We start from the raw sequence: 18,300 nt of genomic DNA, 5'->3' as shown, positions 1-18,300 counted from the left end.
GTAAGTATGATTCTACTTATTAATTTCTTCCAATTAAATTCGTGTAGGGTCGATCCAAAAAGAAGGGTATGATGGCTATCTAAACTTCCGGTTTTATTTTGTTATTCAAGGCTGTTCAACATTTTCAATTACTACCATGCGGAAAACGACTTTCTAGACACGAAAGACTTGCATTTTTCATATAATTTGATAGCATTGTTCTCGTGAATGGGTAAGTGAGTGTCATTAGCTCGGTATGGAAGTTGTAACTTTGCTCTTACTGAAGTTTATTTGATGGATTCAGAGGCAAATGATTTGCACGTTGTATGATATTTTTCAGAAATGCATGTTTCCTTGGAATGTGGTATGCATTTCATAAATTTACATATACAAGTGGACGCGTTAAAGTGTAAACTATGCATGATTATATATGTTTATGAGTTATGGCGTTACAAAATATTTTACTCCACCAAATACTAATAGTTTAGTTACTTATAGTTATGTTATGTAGATTTTACATAATATTTCAATACAAATATTAATTAATCAATACTTGGATAATAAGATCACAGTGTAATACAGAAAAAAAATGGGAATGTGTTGTGGATGCAATTTTACAGCCAATAATATTAATATTGTCATTAATTATTGGAAAAATATATTCTAATAGTTATACTTTATAAAATATGTAGTTAGTAGTTGCAAAACTGGTTAATGTTAATAATTGATTTAACAATATATGTTTATAACTTTTAAATTATTAACATTTACACAATTTAATTACCTCATGCTTCAAAGGGTTTATTATCTTATAAACTAAGCAAAGTAATAGGTTAATCCTTAAATCACAGTCCTTGTGGCCATGCATGGCATTTAATTTGCTACTACTAATATATATAACTAGCCAATGATTGTCCAACCTAAAAGGAATGGTACAGCTGCTATCTTGCTCTTGCAAAACCTTCCATCATTTAGTTTAATATGACGTAAGGCAAGGCCTTAAAGGGTGCAGCCAGATGTTTTAATCATGCACAGCATACAAGCTCTACTTGTTTATTTTATTTCTATTTCATGTTGAAGACATAATTTAGAAATAAAAGGATGCACTTTAAACTATAGAAGTATGTTATGTAATAATTGTCTAGCATAAACTCAAAGAAATGAATGATTTCTTTGTGTCCATTCAAGGCCTTTGGTGCCGCATATGCGAATCCTATGATTTCGCGCCATTTGTTGACGTTAAGTGACGTCATGATTCCTTGTGCTCATCTTTGCTTTGGTGGATATTTTGACTGCATCCCATAGCTTTTAATTTTGAAAGTGTTATTATTATTATTTCAAAAATAATAAAAAATGTTAATTTACTCCTGTTATGCATTTGCATCAGTTAAATATATATTTACTGGGAGAGCAGTACCGGAGCAACGCACATCCTACCCATATGCATGAAAAATGGCGACCGCAAACTGAAGCTGTCAGTGTGTAGGATTGAATTTTGAAGATTGTGTTTTTTCTTATATCTTCATGAATATGCTACCTTAGAAGTGCTTCGCACTTCATGCCCTTTGGGCATGAAGGGCCGCGCCCTGCCCCTTATAATTAATTTACAGATAATAGCAAAATTTGAGCTTGCATTATAATAAGATTTCTTATCTATAATAAAGCATCAATTTAATAGTAATGATTATATCATCATCCTATAATTAATAGATGATGAAACCAAAAAGGTCTTTATCGATAAAGTATTCAAATTACCCAAGATATCACTGAAAACAAGCATAATGAAAATATCTATTTTGAAATGTTTATATTATGATACCCCTGTAAGACCTCTCGCATAATTTCACTCGGCCATCGAGAGGGATATTGTATAAGTCGTGTACCTTGTTTGACAATCAATTTGAAATACAAAGTTTATATTTATATGATTATTATACAAAACTGTGCTTTTGCCACAAGTGTGCAGCCTGTCATCAATGTCACATAGCTTATGTCAAGATACTGTCAAATCTGCTATAAAGTACACCTGTCTATAAAGAAATGTTCCGTTGGTGTCCTTTACAGACAGGTTTGACTGATTGGCACCATATAGGTATATACATATAGCACAAAACACAATATCAAATGTTCTTTTTTAGAAATGTAATATATGAATATTTTTTTGCAAAAAGAAATGTAGATGCAGCAGCTTAGAAGCCAATTTGTTATTTATCAATTAATCCAGAGGAGTTTATTGTTGTCACTGCAGCTTAATTATGGTCCTAATTTCGGAGTTGATGTTGATCATGACACATATATTAGTCTTTAGTACTGAATACTCTTTGATACAGTATAGAATCTTTTAGGCCCATACAAATAATATTTCTATAAAATCAGTGCCTACTCAAAAACTTTTTCTCGGTTTTGCCATCCAGCAAACAAACAACAACCTTATTTTTGGCAGTTTTGCACAAAATCAGAATTTTTTTTTACATAATTATTCTGATGATTCTGTAAATTTTTCAACATCAATAATACCCTGGGACTCAAATCCATGGTTTATATAAGGTTGAATAAAGTATATTTTAGTTTTTTCACTGCAAGAAACTGGGATGAAGAGGAAAAAATATATAAAAAAAAAAAATCCCACCTACCGACCCTTCATTTTAAAGGTTGTTATCGGAAACAAGAATACTTTTTTATTTGGCCTAGTCTAAAAAGTCTAACCATTTTATCTTATAATTAATATATACTGTGAAATCATTTATTTTCCCTGGGCTCAATTTTCGTGGATTCTAAATTTTTATAATTTTGTTGGCTTTTAAATTCGTGGAAGAGACCTTTCACATTACCCGTCAACCCTATCATCTGTACTGTACGTGTGATCGCTCAAGCGGAACTAAGCTCTACCACACAACACTGTTACAATCAAAAGCTAGAGTCAGTACTCAGCTAGTGTTTTTACAGGTGTGTCCCTCAAACAATTATCGAGTCACATTGATAGATTCATTATATTTTATACTCAATCAATTTTTCGTTGGTACATGTAGATAAGGTCTACAAAATTTGAAAACTATCTTTGTTTGAACAATATTTCAACTTTGAACTTGTCATGCTTGTCCCCGAAGTAGACTTTATGTAGTAATGTACTAATCAACCTACAATGTTTGAACAAATAAACTTACTTGACATCAGTATACACTCATTAAAAAGATATATATTTGGTGGGGACATAAATTCATTGACTTTGGTCAAAAAACGAAATCCACGAAAATTAAACCCCCACGAAAATAAATGATTTCACAGTGTATATAGTTGTAATGAAAATAGCTTTAAGTTTTTGTATTCTTGAAAACTCGATCAAGTGCCTTTTTGTTTTTACAGAAATATAAGCTTTGTAGCGGATGTCTTCAGACGAGGGAGCACCATGGGGTCTCCCAGTATCCAAGCCTGGCACCAAACTGGAGCGGTGCCTATTAGGCAGGCGGGAAATGCTCCTCCCCGAGGCTATGATTGAACAGGTTTGGGTCCCATAAACTTATAAAAACTAAGCAAATTGAACTATTCATTTGAAAAATATTAGAAAACTAAGATTTGACTCAACCATATACGGGACTTAAAAGATTTTCTGAAATTCAACTTTATAGCACAAAATTTCTATTACCTTTTTATAATTTATCAATGATAAATGAATATTACAAAAATATTTCAGAAATATAACTGACCGGATCACATATATTCTTTTATTTTAAGGAATGGAGCACACATATACATATATTCTTTGATTTTATCAGATTAACTTTTGTTGTGTTTTTACAGTCCCACATCTTCAATGATGTAATAAGTAAGGAGACCTGGCAGGTCCAGCTGACAAAGGAACAGCAAGAACATCTGTTGGTAAGATCTTATTTAGTGTCCAGACATAAATATTGGTCACATATCAAACTATTGATGGATTTTTAATTATTCACTATTATAACAGTAGCATATTGACCTCATATTGATCACGTGACTCTATCCATATTTACAAAATAATAATTTGAAAAAACTAAATCAACTTTATTTTTGTATTCAGAACAACTGCTTTTGTGCCTCATTGAAAATATAATTATGGGAAATAGATTGAAGTTTGAAGGAGTATTGTTTTAAAGTTTTCCTACTAAATTTGGTAAAAGTAATTATATGACAATTGACAATCTGTATAACTGTGAAACCCTCAACTTTCTTTGTCTATCATCAGACATTCCTGCCAAGTTTCCCAGAGAATGACCGGAAGGGAAAAGAAGACACACTAGAGTAAGTTATCTCCCTTGTATAAAGATTTCATAATAAAAATTTTCCATTTCTGATGAGCTTCTGAGCTTTAGAATAAAAATTCGTATTTTTGAAAGAAGACAGTTTAAACTTAAAATATAGATATTACATCTATTAGTGATGGTTACTTTTTGACATAATATAAACATTAACAAATATATCAATTTTCTTATTTCAACACTCCTATATCTTTGCAGAAGTCTTTTTGAAGGTGATAACTTCAAGTTTGGAAATCCATTAAAAGATTTCCATACAAAGTTAAGAGGTCAGTAAACTTTACTATTGTCTGTGTGATGTTTCCATGATCATACAACGTAAAACAATATATTGCATAAATATATACATTTATGATTGTATTTGTGTTATGAATAGTAGTATTCTATAAAAATTATTTGAAAAAGATATAAGGCAGTGACAAGGTCCTGATTTTTCGAAACAAACTTAAGTCAAAAACTGACTTAAGTCATAAATTTTCATATAAGCTATATAAGGAGAAAAACTTAAGTTTAGACTTAAGTCTACACTTTTGTTTCGAGAAATCGGGGCAAGGTCTTGTAAAGAAGTGATGTGATTTTATATTGAGCATTTATTTAAATACATATTTTTAGCCCACCATCATCAGATGGTGGGCTATTCAAATCGCCTTTCGTCCGTGGTCCGTCGTCCGTCCGTCCTTCCGTCCGTCCGTCCTTCCGTCCGTCCGTCCGTTAACAATTCTTGTTACCGCTATTTCTCAGAAAGTACTAAAGGGATCTTTTTCAAATTTCATATGTAGGTTCCCCTAGGACCCTAGTTGTGCATATTGCATTTTGGGACCGATCGGTGAACAAGATGGCCGACAGGCGGCCATCTTGGATTTTGATAGTTAAAGTTTGTTACCGCTATTTCTCAAAAAGTGCTGAAGGGATCTTTCTCAAATTTCATATACAGGTTCCCCTAGGACCCTAGTCGTGCATATTGCATTTTGGGACCGATCGATGAACAAGATGGCCGACAGGCGGCCATCTTGGATTTTGATAGTTAAAGTTTGTTACCGCTATTTCTCAAAAAGAGCTGAAGGGATCTTTCTCAAATTTCATATACAGGTTCCCCTTGGACCCTAGTTGTGCATATTGCATTTTGGGACCAATCGGTGAACAAGATGGCCGACAGGCAGCCATCTTGGATTTTGATAGTTAAAGTTTGTTACCGCTATTTCTCAAAAAGTACCGAAGGGATCTTTCTCAAATTTCATATACAGATTCCCCTAGGACCCTAGTTGTGCATATTGCATTTTGGGACCGATCGGTGAACAAGATGGCTGACAGGTGGCCATCTTTGATTTTGATAGTTAAAGTTTGTTACCGCTATTTCTCAAAAAGTACTGAAGGGATCTTTCTCAAATTTCATATATAGGTTCCCCTAGAGCCCTGATTGTGCATATTGCATTTTGGGACCGATCAATGAACAAGATGGCCGACAGGTGGCCATCTTGGATTTTGATAGTTAAAGTTTGTTACCGCTATTTCTTAAAAAGTGCTGAAGGGATCTTTCTCAATTTTCATATACAGGTTCCCCTAGGATCCTAGTTGTGCATATTGTATTTTGGGACCGATCGGTAAACAAGATGGCCGACTGACGGCCATCTTGGATTTTGATTGTTAAAGTTTGTTATCGCTATTCCTCAGAAAGTACTGAAGGAATCTTTCTCAAATTCCATGCATAGGTTCCCCTTGTACCCTAGTTGTGCATAGGACCTTTTAGGACTGATGCATAATGCCTTTCGGGACTGATTGGTAAACAAGATGGCCAACCGGCCGCCATCTTAGATTTCATTGTTGAAGTTTGTTACCACTATTTCTTAGAAAGTACTATAGCGATCTGTCTCAAATTTTATATGTAGTGTGTTTGAAAAAGTTTGAAAAGCAGGGAAAAGATCCCTCTTTCCATTTTCAGACATAGATCATTCTTTGGTGGGCGCCAAGATCCCTCTGGGATCTCTTGTTATAAGATGAATACCTTATATTTTGATGTCCTCTATTACATTGAATTGTTAACACAAGAAATATATATAGTAACTGTTCATATTATTGATTTCAGACGGATTCTACTCGCCAGATATAGCCAAGTACACAAATTTATGTCGGATAGTGAAATACAGAGAATACAAACATCGACAACAAACATACTACTCCAACCTTCTTAAGGAAATCCTTCTTTCAAGACAGGCAAGTAAAAAAAGAATACAAAACTAGCAGGAGCTCAGGATATAGCTACAGACAGACACAAATGGTGTGAGCCCTGTATCAATATCATATATATTCCTCAACTAAATATAAAGATAATTTGCTTTTGATATAGATTTCTGTATTTTTTAAAACATATTTATTGTGTTTATACCAACTTTTGATATGGGATGAGTTGATGATAAAAATATTTTAAAATCCATATCTGCCTTACAAAAATGGTTCTACTAGCTTGTAAGATATCTGCAATATATTTTGATATATTTACAATCAAGAGATGAAAAATAAAAGACTTTCTTGTCAAATATACTTAAATTACAGTTTTGTCATTTTACAGAAAGTATTTGAACAAATGAAGAAGATACCTCCTGATGGGCATGTAACAATGGAGTACACCCCTCCACCGCCACCACTTAGGGAACGCACGATAGAACACAAAGTCAGGAAAAAATATGTCAGGTAACGTACAATAGAACACGAAGTCAGGAAAAAATATGGCTGGTAACGCATGATAGAACACAAAGTCAGGAAAAAATATGTCCGGTAACGTACAATAGAACACAGAGTCAGGAAAAAATATGTCAGGTAATGCACGATAGAACACAAAGTCAGGAAAAAATATGTCAGGTAACGTACAATAGAACACAAAGTCAGGAAAAAATATGTCAGGTAATGCATGATAGAACACAAAGTCAGGAAAAAATATGTCAGGTAACGTACAATAGAACACGAAGTCAGGAAAAAATATGGCTGGTAACGCATGATAGAACACAAAGTCAGGAAAAAATATGTCCGGTAACGTACAATAGAACACAGAGTCAGGAAAAAATATGTCAGGTAATGCACGATAGAACACAAAGTCAGGAAAAAATATGTCAGGTAACGTACAATAGAACACAAAGTCAGGAAAAAATATGTCAGGTAATGCATGATAGAACACAAAGTCAGGAAAAAATATGTCCGGTAACGTATAATAGAACAAAGAGTCAGGAAAAAATATGTGAGGGAACGCACGATAGAACACAAAGTCAGGAAAAAATATGTCAGGGAACCGTGATAGAACACAAAGTCAGGAAAAAATATGTCAGGTAATGCATGATAGAACACAAAGTCAGGAAAAAATATGTCCAGTAACGTATAATAGAACACAGAGTCAGGAAAAAATATGTGAGGGAACGCACGATAGAACACAAAGTCAGGAAAAAATATGTCAGGGAACCGTGATAGAACACAAAGTCAGGAAAAAATATCTTAGGTAACACACGATAGAACACAAAGTCAGGAAAAAATATGTCAGGTAATGCACGATAGAACACAAAGTCAGGAAAAAATATGTCTGGTAACGTATAATAGAACACAGAGTCAGGAAAAAATATGTGAGGGAACGCACGATAGAACACAAAGTCAGGAAAAAATATGTCAGGTAACGCACGATAGAACACAAAGTCAGGAAAAAATATGTCAGGTAATGTATAATAGAACACAGAGTCAGGAAAAAATATGTGAGGGAACGCACGATAGAACACAAAGTCAGGAAAAAATATGTCAGGTAACGCACGATAGAACACAAAGTCAGGAAAAAATATGTCAGGTAATGTACGATAGAACACAAAGTCAGGAAAAAATGTCAGGTAATGTACGATAGAACAGAAAGTCAGGAAATAATATGTCAGTTAATGTATGATAGAACACGATGTCAGGAAAAAACATGTTAGGTAATGTAAGGTAGAACACAAAGTCAAGAAAAATATGTCAGGTAACGTACGATGGAACACAAAGTCAGGAAAAATATGTCGGGTGATGTATGATAGAACACAAGGTCAGGAAAAAATATGTCAGGTAATGTATGATAGAACACCACCTACTTTTACTATAATATAATGTTTGTTATTAGGGAGCCACCAGCTACTACTACTATAATACAATGTTTGTTATTTGGAAGCCATTAGCTACTACGACTATAATACAATAATTGTTATTAGGGGGCCACCAGCTACTACTACTATAATACAATGTTTGTTATTTGGAAGCCATTAGCTACTACGACTATAATACAATAATTGTTATTAGGGGGCCACCAGCTACCACTATAATACAATGTTTGTTATTAGGGAGCCACCAGCTACTACCTCTATAATACAATGTTTGTTATTAGGGAGCCACCAGCTACTACCATTATAATACAATGTTTGTTGTTAGGGAGCCACCAGCTACTACCACTATAATACGATGTTTGTTATTAGGGAGCCACCAGCTGCTACCACTATAATACAATGTTTGTTATTAGGGAGCCACCAGCATCTACTACTATAATACAATGTTTGTTCTTAGGGAGCCACCAGCTACTACCTCTATAATACAATGTTTGTTATTAGGGAGCCACCAGTTACTACTACTGTAGTACAATGTTTGTTATTAGGGAGCCACCATCTACTACCTCTATAATACGATGTTTGTTATTAGGGGGCCACCAGCTACTACCTCTATAATACAATGTTTGTTATTAGGGAGCCACCAGTTACTACTACTGTAATACAATGTTTGTTATTAGGGAGCCACCATCTACTACTACTGTAATACAATGTTTGTTATTAGGGAGCCACCATCTACTACCTCTATAATACAATGTTTGTTATTAGGGAGCCACCAGCTACTACTACTATAATACAATAATTGTTATTAGGGGGCCACCAGCTACTACCTCTATAATACAATGTTTGTTATTAGGGAGCCACCAGCTACTACCTCTATAATACAATAATTGTTATTAGGGAGCCACCAGCTACTACCTCTATAATACAATGTTTGTTATTAGGGAGCCACCAGCTACTACCACTATAATACAATGTTTGTTATTAGGGAGCCACCAGCTACTACCTCTATAATACAATAATTGTTATTAGGGAGCCACCAGCTACTACCTCTATAATACAATGTTTGTTATTAGGGAGCCACCAGCTACTACCACTATAATACAATGTTTGTTATTAGGGAGCCACCAGCTACTACTACTATATATTATAATGTTTGTTATATTACAGATTGATGAAGGAGGTACGAGAGGAGTGTGGGGTGGAGGACACATCATCAGAGGAGGACGAACACGATAGTGAGTATCTGGGCTTAACAATGCAGTCATCACACGTAGCCTTGTATATATCGCACATCAAAATAAAGAAAGAGGCTGATCATTATGTTTTTCACTCTGTGAAAAGATTTATATCAACCAGGATTTGAAAAACTTTGATGCATTCTTAGAATACAGGGTATGTTAGTGACATGGTTTGAGAACAATCAGTCATACCATCCAGTGATTGTAGATGTGTGAGTGACATGGTTTGAGAACAATCAGTCATACCATCCAGTGATTGTAGATATGTCAGTGACATGGTTTGAGAACAATCAGTCGTACCATCCAGTGATTGTAGATGTGTGAGTGACATGGTTTGAGAACAATCAGTCGTACCATCCAGTGATTGTAGATGTGTGAGTGACATGGTTTGAGAACAATCAGTCGTACCATCCAGTGATTGTAGATTGTCAGTGACATCGTACATCCAGTGATTGTAGATATGTCAGTGACATGGTTTGAGAACAATCAGTCGTACCATCCAGTGATTGTAGATGTGTGAGTGACATGGTTTGAGAACAATCAGTCGTACCATCCAGTGATTGTAGATATGTCAGTGACATGGTTTGAGAACAATCAGTCATACCATCCAGTGATTGTAGATATGTGAGTGACATGGTTTGAGAACAATCAGTCATACCATCCAGTGATTGTAGATATGTCAGTGACACGGTTTGAGAACAATCAGTCGTACCATCCAGTGATTGTAGATGTGTGAGTGACATGGTTTGAGAACAATCAGTCATACCATCCAGTGATTGTAGATATGTCAGTGACATGGTTTGAGAACAATCAGTCGTACCATCCAGTAATTGTAGATGTGTGAGTGACATGGTTTGAGAACAATCAGTCATACCATCCAGTGAATGTAGATATGTCAGTGACATGGTCTGAGAACAATCAGTCGTACCATCCAATGATTGTAGATATGTCAGTGACATGGTTTGAGAACAATCAGTCGTACCATCCAATGATTGTAGATATGTCAGTGACATGGTTTGAGAACAATCAGTCATACCATCCAGTGATTGTAGATATGTCAGTGACATGGTTTGAGAACAATCAGTCATACCATCCAGTGATTGTAGATATGTCAGTGACATGGTTTGAGAACAATCAGTCATACCATCCAGTGATTGTAGATATGTCAGTGACATGGTTTGAGAACAATCAGTCATACCATCCAGTGATTGTAGATATGTGAGTGACATGGTTTGAGAACAATCAGTCGTACCATCCAGTGATTGTAGATATGTCAGTGACATGGTTTGAGAACAATCAGTCGTACCATCCAGTGATTGTAGATGTGTGAGTGACATGGTTTGAGAACAATCAGTCGTACCATCCAGTGATTGTAGATATGTCAGTGACATGGTTTGAGAACAATCAGTCGTACCATCCAGTGATTGTAGATATGTGAGTGACATGGTTTGAGAACAATCAGTCGTACCATCCAGTGATTGTAGATATGTCAGTGACATGGTTTGAGAACAATCAGTCATACCATCCAGTGATTGTAGATATGTCAGTGACATGGTTTGAGAACAATCAGTCATACCATCCAGTGATTGTAGATATGTCAGTGACATGGTTTGAGAACAATCAGTCATACCATCCAGTGATTGTAGATATGTGAGTGACATGGTTTGAGAACAATCAGTCATACCATCCAGTGATTGTAGATATGTCAGTGACATGGTTTGAGAACAATCAGTCGTACCATCCAGTGATTGTAGATATGTGAGTGACATGGTTTGAGAACAATCAGTCGTACCATCCAGTGATTGTAGATATGTCAGTGACATGGTTTGAGAACAATCAGTCATACCATCCAGTGATTGTAGATATGTGAGTGACATGGTTTGAGAACAATCAGTCGTACCATCCAGTGATTGTAGATATGTCAGTGACATGGTTTGAGAACAATCAGTCATACCATCCAGTGATTGTAGATATGTCAGTGACATGGTTTGAGAACAATCAGTCGTACCATCCAGTGATTGTAGATATGTCAGTGACATGGTTTGAGAACAATCAGTCATACCATCCAGTGATTGTAGATATGTCAGTGACATGGTTTGAGAACAATCAGTCATACCATCCAGTGATTGTAGATATGTCAGTGACATGGTTTGAGAACAATCAGTCATACCATCCAGTGATTGTAGATATGTGAGTGACATGGTTTGAGAACAATCAGTCGTACCATCCAGTGATTGTAGATATGTCAGTGACATGGTTTGAGAACAATAAGTCGTACCATCCAGTGATTGTAGATGTGTGAGTGACATGGTTTGAGAACAATCAGTCGTACCATCCAGTGATTGTAGATATGTGAGTGACATGGTTTGAGAACAATCAGTCGTACCATCCAGTGATTGTAGATATGTGAGTGACATGGTTTGAGAACAATCAGTCATACCATCCAGTGATTGTAGATATGTCAGTGACATGGTTTGAGAACAATCAGTCGTACCATCCAGTGATTGTAGATGTGTGAGTGACATGGTTTGAGAACAATCAGTCATACCATCCAGTGATTGTAGATATGTCAGTGACATGGTTTGAGAACAATCAGTCGTACCATCCAGTGATTGTAGATGTGTGAGTGACATGGTTTGAGAACAATCAGTCATACCATCCAGTGATTGTAGAATCAGTCGTACCATCCAGTGATTGTAGATATGTCAGTGACATGGTTTGAGAACAATCAGTCGTACCATCCAGTGATTGTAGATATGTGAGTGACATGGTTTGAGAACAATCAGTCATACCATCCAGTGATTGTAGATATGTCAGTGACATGGTTTGAGAACAATCAGTCATACCATCCAGTGATTGTAGATATGTCAGTGACATGGTTTGAGAACAATCAGTCATACCATCCAGTGATTGTAGATATGTCAGTGACATGGTTTGAGAACAATCAGTCATCCCATCCAGTGATTGTAGATATGTCAGTGACATGGTTTGAGAACAATCAGTCATACCATCCAGTGATTGTAGATATGTCAGTGACATGGTTTGAGAACAATCGTCATACCATCAGTGATTGTAGATATCATGTTTGAACATCAGTCATCCATCCAGTGATTGTAGATATGTGAGTGACATGGTTTGAGAACAATCAGTCATACCATCCAGTGATTGTAGATATGTCAGTGACATGGTTTGAGAATATATAAGTCGTACCATCCAGTGATTGTAGATATGTCAGTGACATGGTTTGAGAACAATCAGTCATACCATCCAGTGATTGTAGATATGTGAGTGACATGGTTTGAGAACAATCAGTCATACCATCCAGTGATTGTAGATATGTCAGTGTCATGGTTTGAGAACAATCAGTCGTACCATCCAGTGATTGTAGATGTGTGAGTGACATGGTTTGAGAACAATCAGTCGTACCATCCAGTGATTGTAGATATGTCAGTGACATGGTTTGAGAACAATCAGTCATACCATCCAGTGATTGTTGATATGTCAGTGACATGGTTTGAGAACAATCAGTCGTACCATCGAGTGATTGTAGATGTGTGAGTGACATGGTTTGAGAACAATCAGTCATACCATCCAGTGATTGTAGATATGTGAGTGACATGGTTTGAGAACAATCAGTCGTACCATCCAGTGATTGTAGATATGTCAGTGACATGGTTTGAGAACAATCAGTCATACCATCCAGTGATTGTAGATGTGTGAGTGACATGGTTTGAGAACAATCAGTCATACCATCCAGTGATTGTAGAATCAGTCATACCATCCAGTGATTGTAGATATGTCAGTGACATGGTTTGAGAACAATCAGTCGTACCATCCAATGATTGTAGATATGTCAGTGACATGGTTTGAGAACAATCAGTCATACCATCCAGTGATTGTAGATATGTCAGTGACATGGTTTGAGAACAATCAGTCATACCATCCAGTGATTGTAGATATGTCAGTGACATGGTTTGAGAACAATCAGTCATACCATCCAGTGATTGTAGATATGTCAGTGACATGGTTTGAGAACAATCAGTCATACCATCCAGTGATTGTAGATATGTCAGTGACATGGTTTGAGAACAATCAGTCATACCATCCAGTGATTGTAGATATGTGAGTGACATGGTTTGAGAACAATCAGTCATACCATCCAGTGATTGTAGATATGTCAGTGACATGGTTTGAGAATATATAAGTCGTACCATCCAGTGATTGTAGATATGTCAGTGACATGGTTTGAGAACAATCAGTCATACCATCCAGTGATTGTAGATATGTGAGTGACATGGTTTGAGAACAATCAGTCATACCATCCAGTGATTGTAGATATGTGAGTGACATGGTTTGAGAACAATCAGTCGTACCATCCAGTGATTGTAGATGTGTGAGTGACATGGTTTGAGAACAATCAGTCATACCATCCAGTGATTGTAGATATGTCAGTGACATGGTTTGAGAACAATCAGTCATACCATCCAGTGATTGTAGATATGTCAGTGACATGGTTTGAGAACAATCAGTCGTACCATCCAGTGATTGTAGATGTGTGAGTGACATGGTTTGAGAACAATCAGTCATACCATCCAGTGATTGTAGATATGTGAGTGACATGGTTTGAGAACAATCAGTCGTACCATCCAGTGATTGTAGATATGTCAGTGACATGGTTTGAGAACAATCAGTCATACCATCCAGTGATTGTAGATATGTGAGTGACATGGTTTGAGAACAATCAGTCATAGCATCCAGTGATTGTAGATATGTCAGTGACATGGTTTGAGAACAATCAGTCATACCATCCAGTGATTGTAGATATGTCAGTGACATGGTTTGAGAACAATCAGTCATACCATCCAGTGATTGTAGATATGTCAGTGACATGGTTTGAGAACAATCAGTCATACCATCCAGTGATTGTAGATATGTGAGTGACATGGTTTGAGAACAATCAGTCGTACCATCCAGTGATTGTAGATATGTCAGTGACATGGTTTGAGAACAATCAGTCATACCATCCAGTGATTGTAGATATGTGAGTGACATGGTTTGAGAACAATCAGTCGTACCATCCAGTGATTGTAGATATGTCAGTGACATGGTTTGAGAACAATCAGTCATACCATCCAGTGATTGTAGATATGTCAGTGACATGGTTTGAGAACAATCAGTCGTACCATCCAGTGATTGTAGATATGTCAGTGACATGGTTTGAGAACAATCAGTCATACCATCCAGTGATTGTAGATATGTCAGTGACATGGTTTGAGAACAATCAGTCATACCATCCAGTGATTGTAGATATGTCAGTGACATGGTTTGAGAACAATCAGTCATACCATCCAGTGATTGTAGATATGTGAGTGACATGGTTTGAGAACAATCAGTCGTACCATCCAGTGATTGTAGATATGTCAGTGACATGGTTTGAGAACAATAAGTCGTACCATCCAGTGATTGTAGATGTGTGAGTGACATGGTTTGAGAACAATCAGTCGTACCATCCAGTGATTGTAGATATGTGAGTGACATGGTTTGAGAACAAACAGTCGTACCATCCAGTGATTGTAGATATGTCAGTGACATGGTTTGAGAACAATCAGTCATACCACAGTGATTGTAGATATGAGTGACATGGTTTGAGAACAATCAGTCATACCATCCAGTGATTGTAGATATGTGAGTGACATGGTTTGAGAACAATCAGTCATACCATCCAGTGATTGTAGATGTGTGAGTGACATGGTTTGAGAACAATCAGTCGTACCATCCAGTGATTGTAGATGTGTGAGTGACATGGTTTGAGAACAATCAGTCATACCATCCAGTGATTGTAGATATGTGAGTGACATGGTTTGAGAACAATCAGTCGTACCATCCAGTGATTGTAGATATGTCAGTGACATGGTTTGAGAACAATCAGTCGTACCATCCAGTGATTGTAACATATTTTGGGTGTAGTGACTATATGATATCACAACTACCAGAAGGTACAACTTATTGTACTCAGACAACATCACTTTACAGTCTTGAAACTGTCCTGTTGGTTTAATTTGACAATTATGAATATGTTGCAGGTGAAGATATCTAAATTAATAGTTATTTGTGAGTTAATATGTTAAAGCCTATTGTGTATACCTTGTTACAGGTCCGACACAGAGAGGTAAAAAGCAGTTGTTTAAATCCTTGTGTCCCATCCCTTCACCTGAACCCACCATACCCAGTGTAGTCGCCACGTTCTCTGCCAAGCCTGCTGTCAATGGAGATGTAACAGGTAACCTACCCGCTAACACGTTTATCTTCTATTGATTCCTCTGCCCAGAAAATCACCCTCAGTCTTAAAAAGCCAATTTGTCTGCCTACTCAAAGACCTTTCCCTGTCACCAAATCACAACAACCATCCACAAAAAACTTAAATCATTTGATACTGAATCCTGAAATCACCAAAATTTACTAAAGCAGTATCCCTCTTGACCAAAATACAAAATAAAATCTCCATGATAAATTGTTCTTTTTATTACTGATAAAGTGTCACTGAATTTAACACATTCAAAATATGAGGAAGATTGTTGAGTGAATATTTAATTATTGAATGTCTTTCAGTTGGCATTCATTTTGGCTATAAATGCCAACTGAAAGAAGTTCAATGCTTATGTTTACATTTGATAACGATTTTATGATGAAATTCCAAGAGATTTTGCATCTATAATGAATAAATAATTCATTATTGTCAAAGATGGAACATGCCATTTGAACAGCCGTCTTCCGTGATCGCCGGCACAACAATTGTGAAGTCACAATAATAATGATGTTATAATAAGTGGATGGCAGATCATAGACTGATGAATGCCAACTGTGCTTGGTAATGTTAAACAGTGGGACTGCAATCAAAATGTAAATATTATAAAATGTTTGATATTCCTGATTGTTGTTAGAAGCTAAGTAAATAGTTCTTGTGTTTTTGATCCAGGAGAAGTGTTACCACAATCCAAACGACAGCGCCCCTTTAGTCCGGTGGAAATATCAGAGCAAGATTATCTACTCATGTTAAAAAATCATAAAAAGAAAAAGTTAGAAGCTGAGGTAAGTTTACAATAATCATATAATAACAGTGATTGTGTCATGCTCATTTTTACCATAAATAAAACCAGAATAATTTAATATTAAGGCACAGTGTGTATAGCGGTCATTTGCTTTAACAAAACCAATTTCATCTGGTCATTATTGAAACACAACATTCAACATCTGTGTAAAGACTGACTATAAAGACCAAAATTTTCTTTGTTCTTTTTTTTAAAAATTCCGAAGCCATTGATAGGGCAAAACCTGTAGCTTTATGAATTGAAATAGAACACTGATAAATGAAGATACCACGAGGTTATGTGTTTTCAGGTTTGATACCATCATCTATAAGTTTGATAAGTTACTATAGTTGAATCTGTACTAACAACCATCTGTATTAAACGACCCTCTGCTCAAAGCGACCACTTCAATTCCTCCCAAGTGTTTTCACTATATATTTTAACTCTATTGAACAACCATCTCTTTAACGCGACCAGCGACAACGAAATTTCCTTCCCGTGGTCGCAAAATATCTCTATTCAGCGACCAGAAAAACGGATGTCATTTCAATCTTTCCAAAACGCCCATCATCTGGTCGCCGGTTTTGACACGGCTTGGGCAGAGCAATTGAGTCTATAGCTTGTTAATGTTAACAAAAGAGATGTGAAACAATTAGCCTGTAACTGAAGCCCTGTATAAGTAATGCTACCCTTGGGTATTTGTATCTGGCTGGTCTTTTCACACCTTTGTTACCGTCAGATCCAGGGCCCTTAGATGAAATGGGTCATGTTCAATGGCTGTCTCCATCAATTTGAAAGGATATTATGGTAAAATAATAAATATTCGATACAACATGATGTACATTATTTAAAACAAACACTAGTAGTCACTGACAATACTTAACTTACATGAAAATGAAATATGAAAGCAGTCGAACAGACAACACATGCAGCGTTTGTTTAGGCTGCCATCTTGGATGGGTCATAGTAATAGACAGAACCGGAAATAGGTATGAAAATTCCGGATTTTACAAAAAAAAAAATCCTTAGAATCATACAATTCCCATATATTGTGTAGTATGATTTGGAAAAAAAAAATATATCGAGAAAAATTAAATAAAAATGAAAATAGTATTATATATAAAAATTGAAAAAAATGGAAAACAAATATTTGCAATAAATCAAATACTTCCATACCTATGATATCATTATTATTACCACACAAAACACATATATATTGTTTGCTATAAAACTCGCTGAAAACCACTTTAGTATATGGAAAAAATACAGAAATGACTTATTTTAGATTTGTATAATATTTTTTTTTAATATTTATTTTATTTTACAATATTCTATAAATGTTCATAATTCCCTGAATTATGCTTTATTCATGAGAGTCATTACATTACAGGAATACCCTGAGCTGAATACCCAAAACATCACTATGCAAGACATCATGGCGCGGTGTCAGGCTAGTAGAAAAGCTCCAAAGACCCAACCCAGTACGTTATTTATTAGGATATTATTTTATCACAACCAAACGTTTTTAGCAGGATTCCTTTTATTTTATGTCAACCAAAATTTAGAAAATTTAATGATATTGCTTGATTTGAAAAATGTAATT

General features: G+C 35.9%; 1 protein-coding gene across 3 annotated transcripts in view; it reads left to right on the top strand.

Annotated features, from left to right (window-relative positions):
• The first annotated feature begins 74 nt into the window (after positions 1-74).
• The window catches only part of LOC138326998 (nuclear factor related to kappa-B-binding protein-like), a 56,390-nt gene continuing 38,164 nt past the window's right edge, over positions 75-18,300 (top strand). For 2 of the 3 annotated variants that reach the window (XM_069272958.1, XM_069272957.1), the window contains exons 1-11: positions 75-211; positions 3,343-3,479; positions 3,778-3,855; positions 4,199-4,254; positions 4,470-4,537; positions 6,352-6,479; positions 6,835-6,956; positions 9,539-9,606; positions 15,764-15,889; positions 16,586-16,698; positions 18,088-18,178. In XM_069272958.1, coding sequence (XP_069129059.1) covers positions 3,363-3,479; positions 3,778-3,855; positions 4,199-4,254; positions 4,470-4,537; positions 6,352-6,479; positions 6,835-6,956; positions 9,539-9,606; positions 15,764-15,889; positions 16,586-16,698; positions 18,088-18,178 — 967 coding nt within the window. In that variant the 5' untranslated portion in view covers positions 75-211; positions 3,343-3,362. Of the gene's footprint in view, positions 212-3,342; positions 3,480-3,777; positions 3,856-4,198; positions 4,255-4,469; positions 4,538-6,351; positions 6,480-6,834; positions 6,957-7,978; positions 8,089-9,538; positions 9,607-15,763; positions 15,890-16,585; positions 16,699-18,087; positions 18,179-18,300 lie in introns of those variants that run through there. The other variant, XM_069272959.1, reaches the window with a different exon arrangement.

This window comes from Argopecten irradians, chromosome 7 (assembly GCF_041381155.1).
Source record: "Argopecten irradians isolate NY chromosome 7, Ai_NY, whole genome shotgun sequence".
NCBI lineage: Eukaryota > Metazoa > Mollusca > Bivalvia > Pectinida > Pectinidae > Argopecten > Argopecten irradians.
The sequence above is the reverse complement of the archived record's forward strand: the minus strand, read 5'-3'. Positions and strand labels throughout refer to the sequence as shown.